General features: G+C 44.3%; 1 protein-coding gene across 3 annotated transcripts in view; it reads left to right on the top strand.

Moving 5' to 3' along the window:
* TDRD5 (tudor domain containing 5) overlaps positions 1 to 24,540 on the top strand; it is a 1,858,625-nt gene that overhangs the window by 1,548,676 nt on the left and 285,409 nt on the right. For 2 of the 3 annotated variants that reach the window (XM_078643707.1, XM_078643690.1), the window contains exon 14: positions 9,246 to 9,452. In XM_078643707.1, coding sequence (XP_078499833.1) covers positions 9,246 to 9,452 — 207 coding nt within the window. The remainder of the gene's footprint in view (positions 1 to 9,245; positions 9,453 to 24,540) is intronic. The other variant, XM_078643699.1, reaches the window with a different exon arrangement.

Below are 24,540 nucleotides of genomic sequence, written 5' to 3'. Positions count from 1 at the left end.
TGCCGTAAAGTGCCTTGTGCACCAGGCTTAAGGCCTTAAATTCCACACGCTGCTGGATAGGAAGCCAGTGCCGTGACGTAGGGCCATATGTATCAAGCAAATTCGCATTTGCAAAGGCCAAAATTCGGCCTTTGCGAATTTGCTAAATGGTATGTATAAAGCAAAATCTGATGCAAAACAAGGAATCGCAAAATTTGCGATTCCTTATTTTGCAATTGCATTTAAGGAATCGCAAATTTTGCGATTCCTTAAATGCAATGTATGAAGCAAAAAAAATTAGCAAAATGTCCTTAAGGAATCGCAAATTACCACCAACTTCTAGTTGGTGGTAAGTTGCGAATTCCTTGAAAAATACACATTTTTGCATTTTTCAAAGTGCCATGTGACGCACATACATGCCCTTATGGCATGTATGTGCGCCACATGTGCACCCATGCATATTTAAGGGGTGCAACAGGGTGTCCTTTGGACACCCCTGCACCCTTGAAATTATTCTCAATTTTCGATTAGCAAATTGCGAATCGCAAATTGAGAATAACTTCCCATTCATTCCAATGGGCCTCCTGGCCCATAGAAGTGAATGGGAAAGTATTCCTTAATTGCGTTTCATAATTTGCTAATCGCAATTAAGGAATTTTAAGAAAATCGCAAAAAAATATGCTTTTCTACATACATACCAATTTGCGAATCTCAAATAGCGGTTTCTTAAAAATCACTATTTGAGATTCGCAAATGGGTACCTTAATACATATGGCCCTAAGGGATCATCAGCCAGATTCATGAAGCCAAATTGCGATCGCAATAGCTGCGAATTCGCAATTGCGATCGCAATTTGACGGAAAGGAATTCAAGAAACAGAAAATTCCAAAAAAGCGAATTTGCAAAAAAAAATTGCGACTTCGCAAATTAATTCGCAGAATCCTGGAGGATGAGCATGTGCGAATCAGAAATTGCGAAAATCCATGGATTCTGCGAATTATATTGCGAATTCGCAAAACAGTCGCAATCGCCATTCATGAAAACTCGCTAATTGCGAATTACGAGAAAATCGCAAATAGCGACGCGTAAATTAAGAAGAACTCAAATCAGGTGGTAACCAGTAAGGGGGAAAAAAAGAATTTTCAAAAAACGGTTAACTAACTCCCAACTGGTGCAGGGCTGGCCAAACACATTTAAGGACATGCAGCTGGAGCCTGGGGATTCCCACAATGCCTGGACTCTACATGCTGGTGAGGCGGCGAAGGCTGCAGCGAGCTGCACGGAACAGATGGAGGATACAGGAGCGGATATTCCGCCAGCGGATCACCCTTCTGGGCCAAACCAGGGAGCAAATCTATGCTAAGTACCGCCTGAGTGGGGCTATAATAATCAAGCTCATCTAGGACCTAGACCCCCTGATGCAGCACCCAACAAGGCGGACCAATGCCGTGCCCACACATGTGCAGGTATTGTCCTGCCTGCACCTCCTGGCCTCCGGAAGCTTCCAGGGGATGGCCGCTGTTGCAGGGGGGATATCTCAGCCCACCATGTGTCGCTGCCTAAGGATTTTCCTGGAGGCTATGCTGACCCGGCTACATCACTATATATCATTCCCCACCAGCCAACAGGACCTCAATGAGACCAAGCTGCAATTTTACAATGTAGCTCAATTCCCACACGTCATAGGATGTATTGACTGTACGCACATCCACATTTGCCCACCTGCAGAAACGGAGTACATGTACCGCAACCGGAAAAGCTACCACTCCCTCAACATCCAGATGGTGTGCAATGCAAAAACATTCATCACGGACATTGTGGCACAGTATCTGGGGAGCACACATGACTCCTTTATCTTCAGGCACAGCGGCATCCACACAAGACTGGCCAGGGGAGACTTTGGGGAAGGTCACCTACTAGGTAAGTACACAGGCCCCAGATTTGTACACTGTGATCATGTAGCTGCGCAGAACAGGCACTCACCCTCTGCTCCTTTCATTCAGGTGACAGCGGCTACGCTCTCCGTGAGTACCTCCTCACCCCATACCTCAACCCTGCAACACCACAGCAACGGCGATTTAATGCATCACACAAGATATTGTATTGAGAGGACATTTGGCCTGTTGAAAAGCAGGTTCCGCATACTGCACAAGACAGGTGGGGCCATGAAATACAATCCTGAGGTCTGCTGCCGCATCGTGGCCGTGTGTCCAATCCTTCACAACATTGCTACCAAGCGCAGGATCCCTGTTGACATCTCTGGCAGTGAGTCTGAAGGGGACCAACGCCCACCTGCACATGCGCGTCATGCACGCGGGGAAAATACTGCTGAAGGACACAGACGGCGCAACCAAATCACAATGAACTGTTTCTAGTGCACCCACTCCCCTCACCCAACACTTCACTCATGCATGACACTGGAAATAATGACATGAGTCTGATGTATTATCATAGAATAAATATTATTGTTGGTTGCACAATAATATGGCATTATTTCAAACTGTAACATTAGAGGAGTATTGCTTCATACTACTCGACATTTTGTAGTGGGCATGCTTATGTCAGCAGCATGTCCCTGCCCTATGAACATTAATGTCATTGGCGCCTCCGGCGCGCGGCTCCCAGTTGCCTCTCGGGCTCTTCCTCCGGCTGAGCACGTGATGCCGCAGTGGGCCTGCTGCTGCGGCGTGGAACACTAGCCTGTGACGAAGACAGTCTGAGTAGATGTCCCCTCACTTGTGTCATCCCCTCCTGCATGGCCATGGCCAGTTGGCTGCAGAGCCTGAACAGCAGTGGTTACCTGCTCCAGTGCCCGTGCCACGTCCTGACTGCATTGGACCATCTGGAGTTGCATGGTCAGAGACCTACGGGCCAGCTGGGAAGTGGCGTTGCCAATTACATAATTGGAGCGCGTGTACGCCATCAGGCGTGTGAGGAGCTGGCGGCGGCGGCAGAGGTTTCGCTGCCTAACCATGGCCGCAGTGTTTTCCTCCGTAGCTGTGGTCATCCGGTCCATCCGGTCGGACAGATGGGCAATATTCCTGCCTGTATTGTGCAGCTGCAGGTGTATAGCTGCAAGGTGTCGTGCCTGTAATTGGTGCATGCGCAGCATGCGGTACTCTATTGAGAGCCCTGGCACATGCACAGTCATCCCCCTCCTGGTGGTGCGTGATGTATTTTGGCGCCGCTCCCTGACCTGCCTGCTGGGCTGGGTGGGCACAGTAGGTGTGCTTTGTGTCGCTGGTCTTGCAGCTGCTGGGATTGCCGATGCCACTGGCATGGGTCTCACTGCTGACAATGGTGGTGCGCCTGTTGTAGCTGGCCTTGCAGGTGGTGGTACGCCTGCTGGCACTGGTGCTTGGGCAGATGGAGCTGGTTGTGTGGATGTATCTTCCTCACCCTCAGGATCCTCTTGTGTGTCATCAATTTGCAGCCCATCACTTTCGCTGCTGGTGTTATCAGCGCCACCTGTGATGGAAAGTGGACGTTGATTAATTACATGTATCTTTGACATGTGAGCTTGCTACATGCATGCTGGCTACAATTCCCTGACTGGCTGTTGCATTGAGTACATTAGGACATGTCTGGCTGCATGGGAATTTTAGAACATCGTGGTCAGACTACATGTCCCACAATGCTATAGGGATATTCTGGTGTGCATGGGCTGCATGACTGGGGTTTATTATGAGTAGCTATAGGGTCATGGCCATTGTTAGGGGACAGGGTCGCAGTCGCATGGCACTTACCTTGGCTATCTTGGGTGGGTCGGAATGAGTCCAGGCGGGTTACCCCCACGCATGCCTCAGGTTGCAATGTGTCCTCAACACGATCCTCCAATGGGGTGTTGGGAGGGACTGTAGGCTCTCCCCCTCCTGTTGCAAGGCGCTCACCCAGCCTCTCAGTCACCCTCTCCTTGGCACGACCTCGGAGGTCGTACCACCTCTTTTTGAGTTTGTCTATTGATCTCTGTGTTACTCCAACAGAGTTCACTTTCGCGCGTATGCGCAACCACAGTCGGCTGTTTCTCAGCCTCTGGCACCCTCCTAGAGTCTGTGCCAAAAAGTTTATCATGGTCTTTACAGACTCCATCGATGAGATATTCCAGCTCCTGTTCGGAGAATTTCATTTTGCGCTTTCTCCCTGTGTCACTGGGCCCTGGTGCTTCCTGTGACATAGCTGCAGCCTGCAGGATCCAAATGCAAAAACTGAAGGTGGTTGGAGTGGAGCTCTGAGCTGTGCTGCTTCCAATTCTGCCTCAGTATTCTGAATGAGGGAGGGAACAGCCTGCTTCCTGGTTGTGATGTCATGAAAGTGCTCGAAATGCGACTTCCCGTTTTTGCGATCTCGCTAATAGCGAGATCGCAATTTTAACACGGAATTTGACAGTTTTCGCGATTTTTCAGCGATTTCAGCATAATCGCTATCGGCTTTTGCGGCCGAATGCGATTCGCTATATATTTTCGCAGATTTACATGAATCCCATTATGCGAATTCTAAATTGCGATTCGGTATTAATCGCAATTTGGAATTCGCAGAATAGGGTTTTCATGAATCTGGCAGCATATGTATGAAGGTACCCATTTGCGAATCTCAAAAAGCGAATTTTAAGAAATCGCTATTTGAGATTCGCAAATTGGTATGTATGTAGAAAATCGCAAATTACCACCAGTTGGTGGTAATTTGCGAATCCTTAAGGACATTTTCCTAATTTTTTTTGCTTCATACATTGCATTTAAGGAATCACAAAATTTGCGATTCCTTAAATGCAATTGCAAAATAAGGAATCGCAAATTTTGCGATTCCTTGTTTTGAACCAAATTTTGTTTTATACATACCATTTAGCAAATTCGCATTCGCAAAGGCCGAATTTCGGCCTTTGCGAATGCGAATTTGCTTGATACATGTGGCCCTTAATTCCTGCTGAGGTTGATTGTCCTTTAGGAATGTTTAAAAGTAGTCGTGCTGCAGCATTCTGTAGAAACTGCAGTTTCCTCATCTGGGTCCAATCAATGCAAAAAGGGCATTGCAGTAATCCAGTTTGGACAGGAAGAGAGCCACCACCACCGTCTTTTGCAGTTCTTGTGAGATAAAAGGAAACATTTTTCTCAAGGTTTGTAATAAAAAGAAGCAAGAGGAAGTTAGACTGTTAACTTGGGCTGAAAAATTCAGCTGGTCATCAAAGATGACTCCGAGATTCCTGACCTTAGAGACCGGGCAGAGGCATTCCCCAGCCTCAACCGGCCACTAGGAGTCGTTCCACATGGATCCATCCATACATTAATTTTTGGATCAGCATACACCAAACTAAGTTTGCACGTCTTTTCTCACAAGTTGTGGTCTTTGAACTTCCAGACAACTTGATAATATCACTTTGCGCAATTTTTAGCTCCACATTGCCAAGCTTTGAAGGATATGTCAGTGGTGAGTCATCACCCACTATACCCAGCAGGAGAAGCTTTGCACCTTTCATCTGCAAGATTCCTAGTACATTGTGGAGGCACTTACAGACCCTATTCCAGAAGTCACTTATTCTGAAGCAGCATCCTCTCCTTGTTAGTATCTCCTAAGGTACACATCTAAATTCATCTTTCCCATTTTCAACAGCCTGGTCCTGGTCTAATATATGTTATGGACTAACTTGAGCCCTTTTTAGGTTTCGCCTCCATAGTGCTTGCACTGTGCTTGTAAAATCTTTAGTAAATAAAAACAAAAAATCTTAAAAGGGCCTTACGGCCCTCCCATCACTTACCATTTGTAGGCTTTGCCAGTCACTCATGTTTTCTTGCTTCTTATTTGCCAGCAGCAGTTTCCCACGTCATTAGGGTGCACTTCCTCTCTGTTTCCTCGGCTTTAGCTGTTCCCTAGAGCTTGAACCAAGTACCCTTTCTGGTTGGCGATCAGTGGCTGGCTGCCATTGTCCTTCCACTGGCCACACGCTTCCAAGGTACTTAAAAAAAAGAAAATCTATTACCCACACCCCAAACGAGTGCATGTGTTTCACTTGTGCTTTCTAACACCTCCCACCTCCCGCTATTGTTTAACACACTCCTTTAGTTTACCAGCCCTCCCGCTGTTCATTCTTTTTTTTAAATTTTTAACAGTAATATTTTACATACCGTAAACCCCACCGAAGGTATCGGAGTGCTTTACACGAACATCCTTGCATTTTAGACTAGCACATTCACAGGTATGGAGAATTAGCAGACACGTAGAGATCTATTAGAGACATCTAGCCGCAGATTCCTTACCTTTGAATTTCTCAGGCTTCAGACTTTGTGCAGAAGATTTTTCTTCAAGCAATAACCCTGCTCGCCAGTAGGTGGCGTCAGTTGGCTCCGCATGATGTCGGCATCACCTATATGGGCGCCACCTCGGCGAGTAGACGTCCATTATTTTCTTTCCACACCGGTAAAGCGCTGATCCAAGAAGAGAGCTACCCTCTCTCACTTTTTGTCAACCCCTTTTTGATGTGTAGGTACCATGTCTAGGAAGACCTCAGGGTTCAAGCCATGTGGCGCCTGTCACATTTGGTTTGTCTTTGGTGTCTGGAGCTTGACCACGACTCACAGTCGTGCTCTGACTGCCGGGCCATGGCTCCCTATTCTGAAGGGTTAGGAGTGGGAGAAGATTGGGAGTGGTAGCTAGACCCTTTAGAAGGCCGGCCTGATAAGGAAATCGACTGGTATAAGGAGTGGGTGCGGACAGTGGACTGGATTCTTCTCCAGATACTGGCATGCTTTCTCCCTCTTCCTGGTGCAAACTGTCTCGCTCTTGGCACGGTCTTTCGCTTTGGCACGACCCGTGCTGAGGACTCCCGGCCCGGAATTTAAGGAGCGCCTATGGGCACTGCAGGATGTCGTTTGTGGCGGCTCCTTGCTGCAAGGTGTCCTGGGGTTTGGGGTGTGCCCCTGCTGTAGCTTCTCCCGCGCTGCGGGACCACCGGCTGGAATTTAAAGGGCGCCTCCGGGCGCTGAGGGATGTCAGTTGCGGCAGCTTCCTGCCGCGAGATGTCCTAGGGCTTGTAGTCTGCCCCTGCTGTGGCTTGTGCACTATTATTCACTTCAGCCCTCACTGCCCCTTCACACAAAAAGGAACAACTTGTTTGAGATTGACACTTAGAATAGCTAAATCGAGTTCTTGATTGAAACACGATATTTTCTTTGGGAATATTGAAATAAAGGTATAAATCACATATTAAACCTTACTAATTAAGGTATTCTTGTAACTATTGCAGTGGAAGTCAAGGGCTACACAGGTTCCACTTGTGTCTATAGTAAATGTTAGGTTTCACCAGCACAGTAATCAGCATATGTAGGAGTAACCACCTGCTGAATGAATATTCAGCATATTAACATTGACATCGCCGTAGATCTTGCATAGGTGAAGCCTATTGACTTTGTCAGTGCTGGTTTAGCTGCTTAATCCTGTGGTTGTTGCAAGGTCTCCTCTCACTCCTTCTCATCTGTCTCTCCAGTATTCACCACCCATTTTGATCACAGTCCAAAGAGCATATCCAACGTTCTTAATCAGTCTTGAAGATTCTTAAGACCTCTTTTTTACATATGGCCTCAATCAGTATCCCTTGCTCCACTGGATTACTACATGAGATCTGTGTGCTGCAAAAGCCTTGGACTCGTAGTGCATGCCTTAGTTGTAGATACCCATATATCTCTGTTGTCAGTTTGTATTTTTCGTCTAGTTGATAAAAAGGTTTAACATTTCCTTACAACCTTCTCCGAGGGCAGAGATCCCTTTTATGTCCCCTTATTCAAAACACTGCAATTTTCTTAACTCATAAATGCCTTACTTAACCAGTGTGGAGTTAGCTCTGTGAGGGTACTGATCCATCCCAGCATTTTTGGTGCCTTCCATGTCCTAACACTTGTTGCAGTATGCTTACGTAGAATATTGATCAATGTAGTCCTATATAGAGCTGCCACTGATCCCCAAGCTCCCTTGACCGGTCTGTCTGGACCATAACCTAAGATGTGAACTCAGTCTGACCACAAGGTTTATTTCTCCCGGGCCTGTTGCCTCTCCTACACCCCAGCATTTTTACAATGCTTTGTTGGAACCTCCTTATAAGAGAGCATTGCAGCAATGAAAATGAGGTTGTGATACTTCACTGCAAATGATCACTGGACTTTGGGAATATATTGGAAGATTTCCCTAGTTTGTGTATCTTGAAGGAAAAACATCTTAAACATTTAACCTATTTGCAAATTCATGGCAAGTCTTAAATCTTAGTCATCCTAAGTCTCTCACCCTTTAATATATGGGTAAACGTTTTTCAAGTCTGGGGGTAAAATAGAATACCATTGCCTGTGGTTCGGATTATGCTGCTGTCGAAAAGATTGCTTCTGTATTAGCAGTATTGAGTTGTAGCCAAGTTGCATGCTTGGAAATCCATAAAATGTTTATGAATGCATAATAAGCATATTAATATATATTTGTTAAGCAGCTGGTTCAGAATACATGCATATACTAAGCGGAAAATCTGTAAACAGTACACCTCATCCTCCTCCTGCTTCATATTATTGAAACAGACTTACAGTGGCACAGAGGTTTTCCCACACTTTTGCTAAAAAGGTTAGGATTCTTACCAGTGTGGGCACGGCCAGTGGTGGTAGTACCTGTTACCCCTAGCACACCAGTTCCAAGGTGTTTCCCCGAGTTTTAATGTAGCAGTGTCTGTGCAGGCCAAGATGTGCTTTTTGAGGCAGGATGTTTTCTCCCGTATGATAGCTGTTGGCAAAGGTTGGCCTCCAGCTAGGCAGATTTTGCTTTTTTTTATAGAAATTGTACTTGGTCCCCTTAAAATAGAACAGGTAGTTGATTTGATAATGCATTAAAGATTTTTGTGATGAGTTACACTGTGTCCCACGTAATCTGGATAAGCACCTAGCTAGGATAATCAACTGTGAAGAAATCTACTAACACTTTCAAAGGAGGGGCAGCATGTCCACTAGTGAAACAATCTGAATGAATGTTAAAGCAGATGGTTTAGAAATGTTTTATATAGTAGACAGGGAAAATAAGATCACATTTTAACTTAGTGCCAGAGCCATGTTTGGCATTTGCGTCTCTAGTATAATGGGTCTTTTGTTCCCTTCAAAATGAGTTTACATTTTTACTTGCTGAAACCCTGGCCAGTGTAGGCATAGACTCTGTGCATTTAAGATCACTAAAGATTCAGCAATTTACATAAGAGACACTGCTCTGTTGAACGTTGTTAATGAAAAAAAGCATGATCATGTTTTTTGAAGCAGGCTGTAGAAGACCATGAATTGGAGCTACCTTACCTTGAGCCAGTACCAGCAAGCATTGACATTTGGGATGAGAATTGGCCTCTTTCTATTGATACTAAGATTTCTATATCGGATAACAAATTCTCCAACACCGAAAACCCTGGGCACTTGCCTACTACTTATGCTGCAGCAAAGCATGAACAGGACAAGACGTTGGCTCAAGAGGTATGAATTATTATTCTACTAAATTGAAACATAGACTTTGTGTAGCGAGAGAATGGACACTTCACGTCTGACAATTAGTATGAGAGCTGTGTGTTCTTAATTGGTCCCTGGAGGTCTTACCCTTCAACTTGATGTGGAGATATAACAACGTCCACACCAAGGATAGCCACAGACATGGCGCTCAACAAGTGAAAATGCGTGAGTAGGGCTGGGGATTCGGACAAAACGCGTTGTTTGCTGATCCATGATTATGATTTAAAAGAAATACCGAATTAGCATTTTCACTTGTTGAGTGCTGTATTTGTTGCTATCCTTGGAATGGACCGTTGTTATATTACTGCGCAGTTTGTTGCTTTCAGCATTGCAGGGCACCTGCTGTGGTGTGGCACCCTACGGAATTATCAGAACTATTGTAGTTGAGATATATATGTGGGGTAATTAGCAGTGCATGGCGTGGATGCGAGTTATAGTTACCTTAGGGCATCAGTTATAGTTACTTAAGATAACTATAACTGGTGAATTTCAGTGGGTTTTAGAATTGAAAGAGTTACTTTGTTACTGAACATTTCTCCTAACTAGTGCGTTACTTTAACCTTTGCTTTACTTTAAATTTCTAGAGTGTTTTTTAGGATAAATTAATATTTAATAGCCATACATAAATCCAACACCCTGCAGCACACGGGACCCCAGCCCCCAGGGCCTTTTTTTTAATAAATCCCACCCACATGAGGCCAACCCCACAATGCGCACTTTGGCCGTGCATGGTGGGGTGTTGGCCACATGACCCTCCTTCCCAAGCCGCATCGGGCCCTGGCGACCCCATCGCCCTAGGGCAGTATCTTTTTTAAAGGGGAGGGGTGGACGCATGGCCCCCTTCCTGAGCCTATTCTGGCTCTTGGGACCCCATCCCCCAGGGCCATGTATATTTTAGAATTAAATTGTTTTTTTATTAGCAGAGCATATATTAAAACATAACACTATGTCTTTGCCTACAACCCTGTGGGCCGGCCGCTTTAAAGGTCATCAAGAAAAAAGGAACCAGTAAATATGGCTTTTCCTAAGCAAATTAAAAACACAGCAAGTCGTCTACAACCCAACCTGGGCCAGCCGCGTTTACAAAGAGAAGTGGGGGCAAGTTGAGGCTGGCTACATACTAAGTTCAGTACTCGAGGTGACCAACAGCCAACAGTGTAAGGTGCCCTTATGATAAAACCTTAGGCAATAACGACAGATACTAAGTCAAACAGTCTGTCTTTTCATAAACCAATAAAACAATAACACAACATAAGAAATATTTTGAGATCCTCGCTAGAGGGACCTAAACCATGTATATTTTAAAGGGGAGGGGGGTCACGTGCCCCCACCGAAGCCTTATTAGGCCCTGAGGACCGCATCCCCCAGGGTCTATATATTTAAAGGGGGGGCATATTTGGCCCTGGGACCCCATCCCCCAGGGCCCGCAACAATTAAAGGTGGGTGCCCACCCAGGGCACCAACCATACACTTGCTGTGCTGGCATTGGACCAACCGGCAGGAAGCCGCTATTTATGCTGCTCCCTCCAGGGAAGGAGCAATAGCCTAATCTGTTTCCCTGCCTGCATCAGTGTGGGCAGGAAAGCTGATCATATTCTGCTCCCAGGCGGCAGGAGTATTTTTAAAGCTTCCGCTGGCTGGGAGCAGACTTTGTATTTGCTCCAGTTTGGCGGGAGTTGTAAACCTGCTCCCACCAAGTACCGGTGCAGGCAGGGAAACTGCTGTGTCCTAGGGGTGGACTCCGTGGGACACAGCAAGTAGATGATGTCATCTGTGATGTCATTTGAGATGTCATCAGTGTTGTTACTGACCATGTCTTGAGCGATGTAATATGTGAGGTCTTAGACAGTGCATTGCAGGGCGGTAAGTTATAGTTGGCTCAGGTAACTATACCTGCTGAATTTCTAATGTTTTGTATGAGTGAAATCTGAGCCTAAATATAACGTCCCTGTAACCTTTGGATTTTGCAGTGAATTTCGAAGGTTTTTTAAATTCTATTTCCTAACTACAGCGTCCCTGTAACCTTTGGTTTTAATAGTATTTCCAAACTGTAACCTGTAACCTTTGAAAGAGGGTGTGTAAGTGCCCGTGTGGGTCTGTGTGTGTGTGTGTCGGTCTCTGAGTGGGTGGGTGTGTGAGTGCCTGTCTAGTCAGTCCGCCTCCAGCCATCATTAGCATCCAGTTCAGCTGTTGGCCTTTGGAATGTATCTTTCACACTGTGGCGCAGAGGAGAAATAGCCAAGGAGACCGAGATACTTTTTAAGTCAAGGGTTTTTATTTTCATGTTCATATTGGGCGTAGATCAAAGAAAATTACAGAAGCACTTAAAGTATTTTGGTTTATTCTTCACACTCTTGCCTCAGAGAGTACTTTAGGGATTCATCTGCTCTCTTCTTGCATCGCTAGGAAGAAGGTGGCTCCCCCGAGGCCCAACACTCCATGGTAAGGCAAACAAAAAAAAGAAAAGAAAAGAGACTTTGTAAAGGACGTAGAACCTGAATCAACTGGGATGAGGGAGTGAAGGGTTGTGCACCCGACCGCCTCCAGTGACGCACTAGCTTCTAGTCGGTTTTCTCGCGGAAAGGCGATCCCCAGTTATTGTGGTCTAGCTGTTGCCCCACCCTTTTCTTCCGCCTTCCCTTTTACCCATACGGTCCCCAGATGGCTCGGTACCTTGGTCAGCCACGACCCTCCATGGCAGTGGTGGGTTTCGTCGTGTTGCCGGAGCGGGTCCGGCTCCCTCTTTTCTTGATATTGATAGACCGGTCCTTCAGTCGGCAGGGTCGCTGTTCCTGACTCCAGTCTCTGGTTTTCAACTATACGACAAATACTCGGGGGGGTAGCTGTACTAGGTAAGAATTATATAGGGATGCCTAAACGCCAGGCTCTAGACCAATATTTTAGGTGGGTAATTGTTGAGCTAGCTCTAGGACTAACCCTGTGCTCAGCATACAGCTTTAATTTCGAAGACCCATTGATCTTTGAGAGTTTAGAATTAGAGCTGGCCGGTTGGCCCGGCCCCTTAATCTTTGCTGGAGATTTTAATATTGCACTTGTAACGGATGGTAGCAGCTCAGCCAAACACAATTACTCCGGTCGGAAGCCCAGAGTGTACAAAGCAATTACCTCACTTATAACCAGTCACAATCTTGTTGATATCTGGCCCCTCAAGCATCAAGACGACCCATGTTACACATTTTTTTCTCATCCCCATAGTAAATACACCAGAATTGACTATATATTCACTACCAGAGACATTTCAAGTCTTGCAACTATTATTAAATACCCTAAGCTCATCTCCGATCATAGCGCCCTGGCTCTTACAATAAATCTAACCAGTTCCACCCGTAAACCCTCAACCTGGACATTTGATAGAAAACTATTGGTTAATAGTGATTACATCAATTTTATTAGAAACTGGGCTCAGGGCTACTTTGATATTAATCGTTATAGTGCTCCTAGAAACATCGTTTGGGACAGCTTTAAAGCTGCACTTAGGGGAGAAACCCTTGGCTATGTAGCCAGACTTAAGAAGTTGCAGGCCTCTGAGTACTCCAAGAAACTGGCTGAACTAGCCAGATTGGAAGATGTTCACACATTGTCAATTGCAGAGAAAACAGATGGATCAAACCTACTTCGTCAGATCTTAATCCTTAAAACTGATCTAAATAAGGGATTAACCCAGAAGTCAGCCGAAACCTTTGGAACTCATCAAAGAAGTCTTTATGAGAATGGTGAAAAGGTCGGTAGACAACTAGCCCTACGAACAAGACAAAAGGCCTCCCTCAATGCAATATCTTCCATTAAAATAAATGACCAAGAATACACGCAAATAGAGGATATACTGGAGATATTCCAGAACTACTATCAAAATTTATATCAAAGTAATATCACTCTTAGTAGGGAAGACATAAAGAAATTCCTTAGTGATTTTCTAACCTGCTCAGACAATAGCTTAGATAACGTCACAAAAATTGATCTGGAGAAAGAGATCGAAATGGCAGAAGTTGAACTTGCACTCGCAGAACTTGCCCCGGGGAAAGCGGCGGGTCCTGATAAAATTCCGCTGGAGCTATACCAAATTCTAGGTAAAATTATTTTACCAATGCTGTTAGATCTTTTTCTCGGGCTACAGTGGAATGGAAATACACCTACTTCTTGGAAAGACACCAATATTATCATCTTCGCTAAAAAGGGAAAACCAACCGATTCCCCAGCATCCTACCGCCCAATATCATTAATAAATTCGGATTCTAAATTGTACTCGAAAATTTTGGCCAATCGGTTAGGGGGAGTCATTGCGCATCTGGTCAGCAAGTGGCAGCATGGGTTCATTCCTGGGAAGGGTACCACTGATCACACCCGTAGAGCAATCGTATTATTTGATATTATGTCAGCAACGGGCGGCCAGATGTCAATGATTCTCCTTGACGCCGAGAAGGCATTCGACCGAGTGTTGTGGGAATTTATGTGGGCTATTTTAGAACACTATAAATTTGGGCAAAACTTTAATAAATCTGTAAAAGCAATGTATGTTGACCCGAAGGCTAGGCTTCAAATTATGGGGCATGAATCGGGCTGCATTTGCATCTCAAGAGGAACGCGACAGGGATGCCCGTGCTCCCCAATTTTATTTGGCCTCTATATCAATCCTCTGATTTGGGAAATTCTAGCTAACATCAGAATTAAGCCAATGGTGACAGGAGTATTTGAAACTAAAGTTTTAGCCTATGCCGACGATGTCGCCATTTTAACACCTGACCCTGATGTAGCTATAACTGAGATTAAGGCAATCACGCAACAGTTTGGGTCCTATTCAGGTTACTCTCTTAACAAAAACAAAACTGTCATACTATGTACAGAAAACATACACTGTCTTGATCCCAGACGGACAGAGAAGGCGATATATCTTGGGGTCTGTATATCCGCTGAAATTCAAAATATTACTAAAAATAACTATGAACCCCTCATTAATTTAATCAAGCAAGATCTAACAAGAGTAAATAGTCTACACTTATCTATTATAGGGCGAGGGAACTATATAAAAATGACTATCTTTCCTAAAATATTGTACTTAGTCCGAGCAATCCCCTTATTAGTTGAAGACAACTTGATCAAAATTCTTTACTCCCAGATCTCTAAATTTGTGTGGCAATATGGCAAGATCAGGAGATCGCTTAAACTCTTATCCCTGCCATTCAATTGTAGCCAGGGCAATTGTAGCCAGGACAATTGTAGGCCTCCCCAGAAGGTGCTCGGTTAGAAATGAAATGAAAAATTGCATTTGTATAGCGCATAACTGCCCTAGGGCCTCGCAGCGCTTACGCAGAGGCACCATCCAGAGACTCCACTGGCTCCCAGTGGAAGCCCGTATTCAATTTAAGGCCCTCACCACTGCTTTTAAAATCTTGAATGCGGAGGGCCCTGAACTCCTTCAATCGCTGCTTACTCCATACACCCCCCAGCGCAAACTGCGATCCACGGGTCAACACTTAGTAGTGGTCCCCCGCACAAAATTCAGCCGCATCGGAGGTCGCTCCTTCAGACTTCTGGCGGCAAAACTATGGAACGCCCTACCCCTCCACATTCGCTGCATCAACAACCTACTCACTTTCCGCAAAGCAATTAAAACTCACCTCTTTTTCAGGTCGGTAGGTCCCTTCTCTCCCTCCCCCCACCCCAGTAGGTTGTGCTATGGTTCTTAGCGCCGGGACGCCCCGTTGCTGGGGCAGCTGTCGCGCTCAACAAACCCTTAACATAACATAACATTCGATAGAGGGGGGCTCGCAATACCGCAATTAATGTTTTATTTTTGGGCAGCTTACCTGCAACAATTCGCCCCGATGATTAACATAGCATTTAGCGGTGAAGACGTGGGCATTCCATCAATATATGAATTGGCCCCGGGTCACAAAGCCAGGGGACTACTTTTAAGACAACTCGAGCCCAGCTACTTCAAAAAAGTTAAGTTCAAAATTGTCATTGGAGCATGGAAAGTGTGGACAAAAGTTACTAAACATATGCAAATTCCCAAATTAACCCGATATACTCCACTCTGGCATTTATCGGTACTACCATTAAATGTAAACGATAGAATTTCAGTTAGCTGGGAAAGACGGGGGATTGTCTCCCTTTTCGACTTTTTAGGTGTAGACAAGAACTGTAGCTTTATCACCCTGCAAAATCAGTTTAATATACCTGCGACAGACTATTTTAAATTTTATCAAATAAGAACAAGTTTATACTCCAGGCTGCCCAGTATAAGTTGGAATAGAATACCTCTAATCGAAGATATTCTTAGGCCATCTACCAGAATTGGCACATTTTATTCTACCCTCCTTGAAAAATCGCCAGATGACATGGAACACACCGAAGTATCTTGGGCAACTAGACTTGATAATCCAGACATAGATATTGATAAGGTTTTGGTACTGGCATCACAATTACTACTCTCCACCAACTTAAAAGCGCAGCTTTATAAAACATTATATAATCTCTACTATACCCCCGCAAAACTCCATCTATGGAGGAAAAGAATTAATGATCTTTGTCCCAGATGTAATCACGGCCCTGCAACGCTATTACATATGTTTTATGATTGCAACAAATTAACATTACTAAAGAAATTGATCTGGGAATTTTTGGGAAGAGGTTTTTGGGCATGAATTGCCCGTATCGTCTACTATCTGTATGCTCGGGTACGATGGCACGTTAAATTTGAATCATAGAGAGGAAGCTATTCCCTTCATTGGAGCCGCTGAATACCGAATTATACTTGCTGCACGATGGAAAGAGGGTGAACCTTCTAGCTTCCAGATGTGGCTAGCCCGATTCTTGGGCGTTTATAGTCAAGAGATAGCAATTTATGCCACCAGGGGGGTGAAGTCGAAAAAGCGAGGGGAGAAAATCTGGGCCTCTATCATAGCTTGGAGCGCCTCAGCAACTTCAAATTCAATGGTTTAAATTGGGTATGCTCTGTTATATGTGTAATAGTTATGATCCCCTTAAAATCTATCTTTTCCATTTCCTTTTTTCTTTTTTATAAAAAAAGTACTTTCCTTTTTCTTTTTCTCATTCTTTTTTTTTTCCTCTCTGTGTTTACATCTCCTTTTAGGTCTTATTTATATGGATACCCCTTGTTTATTCGCTTTTTTTTTCTCGTATGATTATATAATTTTCTTGGTGAACAGCATGTATTCAATTGTAATGAAGTTGTCTGATAAAAAAAAAATTTAAAAGGGTGTGGACATTGAAGCAGTAGAGTAGAACCTAGAGCCAATGTGTGGAAAGGTCTGCGTGGTGTAATTGCTACGTCAGGCTTTTGAGAGTCACTGCTCTTCAGAAGGACCAGGGCAGACCTTCCGTCACCATCTTTAGGTCTTCCTTCAGTCCTACATCAAGTGGCTCCAGGTACAGCCTTCCGGTCACAGTTCCTTATCCTGAGCAGGGCAGCTGCATCGGGCCGGGCCCTGGGCTTGATTGGCAGGTTCCTTTCCCCAGCAAGGGTGGAAGAGCTGCAAATTGAGAAGAAGAATGCCCCGTACGTATGGTGAAGGGTGATCGAAAAAGGCAACCGTGCACGGACAGTGTTGCCTCTACCCAAAGCTACATCTCCAAATCCTCCTGCAAGGCTCTACTGTTCACACAGGCAAGTGAAGGAAGCACTGGGCCCAGTGATAGTTGGGGCTCTTAAATGAGGATTCATCTCCACTGTTTATTCTTGTTTACCAGTGCTCTGATTATCCTGCTCTTATTTTGTTGTTGTTAGTCCTTTTGACCTCAGCCTCCCCATCTAATTAAAACCTGTAACATTAAAATGGTTTAGATAGGTCTCCCTTTATTTGAGGTACCTCCACTTTCACATATTTTTTCTCCTGCTTATTTCACCCATTTATTATGTTCTTCCCATTTAAACTTCCTTGTTGAATGCAACCCCTAGTCCATGGTTTTCTTTTTTCATGCTCTTTAAATGTTGCCTGTAAAATCTCACTGCCCTGTTAAATCCTGCAATGCATGCAGCCTTTTAAAGCAGGTCCAACATTCCACACGAATCTCCATTTTTATGTACCTTTAGTTCTTTTCTTCTACTCCTGCCACTATTTTCTCCTGATCCTACCACGCTGTTCTGTTGCCACATGAATACACGTTCCCTTATACAAGCTATACTGTTTTTCTCTTTTTTCTAACACATCTCAACCTGGCCATCAATAACTATGTCCTGTCAGTCCTGCAATGCCTGTAACGGTTTTAAAGCTGGACTATCTAAAAAAAGTGGAAGTAAATGAATGTGTGTCTGCGGGCTCCTGTTCTCTTCTCTTCCTCCCCTTGTCTCCTTCATGACCTGCTTTGGTTAGGCTTCCATTCTTCAAGTCTGTCTGTCTCCCATATAATTTTCTTTGTATGAAAGTTGTTTTGGACTTGTTGTTCCCATAACACATCTGGTGCCTGTCAGTGTTAGGTTTGGGTTATAAGAGCAGTAACAGAGGTGTTTCGTTACTGTCCCCCATCAATATTTAAACACTTTAAAATAACAAAATGATCCCAGTGGCCTGCAGTGGTTACGGCTGTTCCTTGTGATAACACTTCCATCCAAGAGCTCTGTGGTTCTTCAGTGATTAATTATATACTGAGCGAGGTGCTGCAAGGGGGCAAACTAAAGGTTGTACAGACCCACTCTTGAAGCAGGCAACATAATATGCTTGTGTAGGTCTCAGTACTGGAATAGCAGATGCTCTAGTTGTTGGGATAGAGGCAGGACCGGACTGGGATCCCAAAGCAGCTATGGCAATTGGTTACTGGGGGCTGATATTGCAGCACCGCTGCAATGCCAGCCCCCACCAGTGCAAAACTGCCCCCTCTAGCCTCCCTGGAAAAATCCCGATGCCCGCTACTGCCAGTTCGGCCCTGGATAGAGGTGTATTGGCAGAGCTTTCCGTGTGCCTAGGCAGTACAGAACAGCAGGAGGATGCTGGCAGGAAGTCATATTTGAGGTGCACATGCAGAATGAGCTGCATTCATGGCACATACCGGAACAGCAAATAGTGTTGCTGGACAGGATTGCCACTGGAATTGATTAAAACCCTTCTTATTCAGTGCCCACAAATGTGAGACCTCCATTTAATGGTTTGAAAAAGTCACATTGATTCTCTTTTAAACTCAAATACAGTAGACTCAAATAAAGTGAACCACTGACAACAAATGAAATGTGGCTAGGATTTATATGAGAAAAATCATAAATTTCCACGATGAGATGCAGTTTCAGTACCAAGTTCACTTGTGATACTGCGGAGTATCCTGTGACATAGTGTTCATTCACGAGTCAGAAAAAGACAGTGACTAAACCTATCCAAAATAGTAGGAACAGTGTTCCAGTTATTATCTACAGCTGTAGCCACGGTGAGACTAGGTATGTCTTTTTCAGAAAAATGTAGAAATCATGAAGTCGTTTTTTACGGGAAAATGGAGCTGGCAGTGAATTGGATCCAGTGAAAAAGTGTTGAAATCGACAAAGTAGTCAGATGCAGTTCGATCTATCTTTGGTAGCTCAGCATGTTTTGTTGAACTTGCAGATGTCTCTTGTAGGGGTATATTGATGTAGATGTTGGTGCTAGGCCAAATTGTTATCTGTGTTTCATTTGAACCTTGTTCAATTTCAACAGGCACGAGTTCCATCCCATTGTTGGCAACTTCATTACTTTGTAGAGTAGAATCTTCAAATGTTATTAGTCTTTCTGTCTAAACCTCCTGTATGGTAGCGAGAGAAGAGCGGTGGCAACCCAGGAGTCAACGCAGCCTGCTATTCAGGATCAGCCACATAGTGTGACTTGATCAGATCAATGAAGACAAATCTTTTTTTTTTCCGCCAAGAGGCGGAAGTAGTACTGTTCTTGTTCCTTCAACAGCCAGGACAGGTACAGGCATTCTAACTTTCGCCCCCAATCTAAATTTTTACCACCGACGGTCAGCCTTTCTATTGAAGTAGCGGCCTTTGAACAAGTGTGATCCGCAGCGTGGAGGCTTTGGCCACACAAGACAACACAAACTATAAGTACTTAACCAGAAAAGAGAAACTAGCCCTGAATAAATTGAAAAACAACCCTGAGATCGTGATCAAACCGGCTGATAAGGGTGGTGCGATTGTCATACAGAAGAAGTCCTCTTATGAAATGGAATGTCTGCGACTACTCTCGGACCGAAGGAATTATTCCATACTCCCCACTGAAAAAATCCGGAGGGAGATAGCATTGGTGGTGGAACAGGCAGCAAACAACGAATGGATTACCACAAAAGAAGGCCGTTTCTTGTGTCAAGGAGAACCAGTTACACCTTATTTTTACACGCTCCCCAAGGTGCACAAGCCAACACACCCTCCTCCAGGAAGACCTATAGTGTCGGGGAGAAGGTCTTCACTAAAACCTTTGTCACAGTTTTGTGATTATTTCCTAAAGCCTGTGGTAATAAAGCAGGACGGCCTACCTAAAAGACACAACGGATGTGTTGAATCTAATCCAGAGAGAAATTTCTTAGCTTGAACGTAGAGTCTCTCTACACAAATATCCCTCAAATGGAAACTCTACTGGTAGTAGAGGAAATCCTGTTCACATTGTACTGGGATTACCAGACACCGAGACCTTTCATCCTCCATTTAGCTGAGATAGCTCTGACGAGAAACTTCTTCGAGTACCAGGGGACGTTCTATTTGAATAAACATGGGACATCAATGGGCATTATTTCATTCGGAAGAGGGTATTCTTCTTAGTATTGCTGAAATGCTTGTTTTTTTTAATGTGGAAATAAATTTGTAGTTTAAACATCTTTTGCAGTGAGAGAATTAGCCCATTGTATCCATCACGGATGTAAAGCTTTTGCATTTGGAACACTTGCCTTTGTAATAGCCTTTCAGGCCGGTAAAAGAGTTACAACAATTATTCGTCTCCCCTGAGCCAGTGCTCCTTCTCTCACTACAGCAGTCTGTACTGCTGTCAGAATTATTTCTGTAGAAGCCAAGCACATTTCAGCATTTGTATACAAATGTGATTTGTTTGCTATGGGTACCTGATTGACCACCAGATTTGTGGTATTTACACGTGTGTAAGTATTTTGAAGCTGTCATGTCAGTTTGTAAGGAACGGATGTATGACATTACAACGCATGCTTTTACCACGCATGCTTTTACATCGCAAGTTTTAGAACGCATGCCTTTACAACGCATAGCGCTTTGGGGTGCCTGATAGTGAATAGTTTAATTTAGTATTCCAACTCCAGTCCCCGTGGATAGTAGGGAAGGTGTTGGATAGTAAATTAAATCTATTCCCTATCCTAGAGCGCCCCCCCCCCAGCGCAATGCGTTGTAATGGTTTGCGTTGTAAAAGTTGCGATGTAAAAGCATTGCGTGGTAAAAGTTGCGTTGTAAGTGAGGTTTCCCGTAAGGAACGTAGGATTTCTGTGTGTTCCTGTGTACAATATCTCATTAAAAAATCAGGTTAAAGTTAAATGTGTAGCCCTCCGCGGCGAACCCCAAAATTATGTTGCTCACCCTGGTCCTATGATCCAATAAATCATCATCCGTCAGATAAATATCATCCACATTGGACAATGCCTCCTCATCAAAATTTTGAAGTAACTCTGTTACCCTAGCTGAGAAAAACCCGGGCTATTCTTATTCCCTTGTGGCAGTCCACAGAATTGAAACTGAGAGCCTAGGGTTGAAAATGTTGTCATATGTCTGCTTTCAGACGCTATATTTTGGCAGAAAAATACATTTGCGATATCTAGTGTTGTTTTGTATTTCTTCCGCACAATTTTATTCATTAATGTGGCACTGTGTGCATTCTGTACTGCAAATGTCATTGTGCATGTATTCAATTGTCTGTAGTCGAAAACTAGACTATATGAATTATCTGGTTTCATTTCGGGAAACAAAGATTATTCATTGAGGAGGTGCAATTCACAGTTACACCTCGGTATTCAAGTTGATCTAAGATCTCCCTGACTTGTTTTTTCACTTCTTGTTTTATTGGGTGCTGTCTCTTTGGAGTTGGAGTAGTTTTTACTGAGATTACATGGTGAGGTGACTCAGCTTTCCACCCATCATGATTGCGGTATAATGCAGGAGCTAATGCTACCGCCCATCCTGCACCTATGAATGTTTCAGTGATTCTGGAACGAGGCCAGAGAAGGCTGGTAAAATTACTGTTTCTCCTTTTTGTCACTCCATAACGATTTCAGGTGGCCAATCCTTTTTAGCCAAAAGGATGTCATAGCCATAAGTCAGGTTCTCCCAAAAGAGGTCTTTACTTTTTCTGGGTTTGTCCTCCTCCATGTGGAGTGTTATTTCGTATAATGGGTGTGGGACACTTACCCTAGTATCGGATGTCTCCACTGTGATATGTTCATTCAACGCCGCTGTTACCAAAAATTCCATCAGGTTCTATAAACCTATTGTTACTTCCGCTGCGCTGTCTAGCATCGTCAGAGCCCATTCCCCATTCAGAATTTGAGTCCTCAGTATCCTTGGCATTTTCAACTTTTAGGCCATTTTTATGCCTGCTACCTGATTCTTTTTAAATTGAGGTTTTGACTTTGGTTTATCCTCTTTCTTGGAATTATAGTACGATGTGCATCTCTGAACTGTGTCCTTTCTTATCTTTGTTCAGACCGTCATTTCCTCCCAGAGTTTTTAGATGAAACCTGAAAAGAATGAGAGGAACGTGTATCAGTATACCTATCTCGTTTCTCAATGTTATCAGGATTTCTAAGTTTGTACCTCCTTTCAGGGATTCCTGTGGAGGAGACCCACCCCTTGATTGTGATCTATTGTCTTTATTCTTTTGTTTTTTATTATCCCATTTATTTTTAGAAGAATCAGGTGCTTGCTTGGTGTTATCTTTCTCAGGACCACCCATAAGTTGAGGTTTTGTTGCTCTAGCTCCCAAATTATCACGGCATAATTCGGAATATATATCCTCGATAATTTTAAGTAGTTCACTCTCCTGTTGTATAGGAGTGAAATACCTCAGGTGTTGGCGTATTGTCACTTCTGCTGCCTACCCTTTTATGTTAGCCAACATATTAGTTTATACCTGGGCAAAATTTCCTAAGAATTTCATCCTTAAGTTCAGAGCAGGTTCTGCTCCGTGCTCATTCTCTATCTGTCTCACTACGTCTGGTATTACTGCTATTGAAGGGATACCATGTGTAATGGTATAAATGACAGCGAAAACTGTACCCCAAGAGTCACAATCCTCTATCGGGGGGAGCTATCCCCATTGGTAAGCAGATTGTTAGCATTCTATATTTTTCTTGAGGGCTTGTGTTTGGGAATGCCTCTAACTGTGTGATTTTCTGAGCTATCCAGAATGGCATTTGTTCGTGTTTAGTGGGCATTTTACCCATAACAGGTTTCAGTGTGTTCGGAGTTATTTTAGTTGCAGTTCCTTGTATATGACCTGCTGGTGTAACCCTTGTTGGGTGAAGTGTGAGCGTTCTCATAATGATCTGAGTTAAGTTTCTGTAAAGCTTTATTACTTCTTTGTGTAGTGTACGTACGTCTGGAAATGTCTGGATGTGTTGTGTAAGCCACTGTGACTGACCAAGTTCCTCCGTCTCTGCTGCCCAGACCGAGTCTTACTTTATCTGATGTGTGTGGGAGGGCACACCTAAACCAGTTTATATACTCCTGGTAGGTGAGCAGAACTTCAATGTCCTCATATGGACAGTATTCCTCTGGTATTTCATCTTCAGTGTAGAAATGAAATGTGTTTGTGCATGCATCTGCTGGTGGGAATTTGACCCAGGAATAGAATACCTCTGTCCTGTATGACTCGAGTTCCTCAATCACAAAAGGAATCTGAGCTCCATTTAAAATCTTCTGCATCTGAGGGCGATCCTCTTGTCATCAAAAACTTTCCTCCAATCCCTCAGTATAAGGCTGGTTCAGGTGTTCGAGGACAACACCACCTCCACGTGGTATTGCAATAAATAGGGCGGGTGAGATCGTAGACTCTGTGCCCCTGGACTTGACTGGAGCACCAGAACATTTTCCTGGTGGTGCAGAGCCAGGCAGACTCCTTGAATGTCAGGGCAGACGAACTCAGACGTTGATACCTTGCGGATCACGAATGGCAGCTACATCCGCAGGTGGCACAAGATCTTTTCCAAGAATGCGGAGAACCATAGCTCGATCTGTTTGTCATCGCAGAGAACATGCAATATCAATATTTTTACGTGTTGGAGTTTCCAAAGGGGCACTCGATTGGCGATGCATTCCACCTCAAGTGGAATTCAGGACTTGTGTACCTTTCTCCAAATACCACTCCTGGTGGCCCGAGTTCTCAAGCAGATCAGAACCAACTGGGCTCAAGTCATCCTAGTGGCTCTAGATTAGGCAAGGTAAGGGTATGAAGTCCCAAACTCCTGCGCATATGTATCTGTCCTCCGATCAGGCGGCCAGGGAGGGTCTCCCATTGTAACAAAGGGGCAGAGTCCTGCACCCAAACCTGTGCACGCTCCACCTTCATGCATGGAGATTAAGCAGCAACAATTGAGAGTTTTCGATTTACATTGCGAGGTCTGTGATGTCATCTTGGTGGCCCTCTACTAAAACTGTATAAGCCTGCTGTTGGTATAAGTTTGTGCTCTGGATTTCCTCACATTATATGGTCCTCCTTTCTGCACTACTGTCCAAGGTGTTGCTGTTAGTTTTATCCCTAGGCAGGCAAAACCTTGTCCTGGGCACTGTTTAGGTTTACCTGTCGGCTATTTCAGCTTTCCTGTCGCTGCCAGACCAACCTTCTTAGTTAAAGTCAGCAGTTGTGACTCGTTTTTTTAAAGGTTTGCTACATTGGTTTCCTCCTACCCATTACATGATGCCCCATTGGGACCTTGCACTGGTCCTCATTTCTCTTGTGTTCCCCCTTCGAGCCACTGCACAGCTGTCCTCTGCAACTCTTGAGTCTCACAACAGTATTTCTAGTGGCCATTACATTGGCCACGATGGTCAGCAAACTACAAGCTCTCTCTATTCACCCGTAAACCAGCTTTTTCCGTGACAAAC

This window comes from Lissotriton helveticus, chromosome 1_1 (assembly GCF_964261635.1).
Source record: "Lissotriton helveticus chromosome 1_1, aLisHel1.1, whole genome shotgun sequence".
Classification (NCBI taxonomy): Eukaryota; Metazoa; Chordata; class Amphibia; order Caudata; family Salamandridae; genus Lissotriton; species Lissotriton helveticus.
Note: the sequence above shows the minus strand (reverse complement) of the source record. Positions and strands in the feature narration are given on the sequence as shown.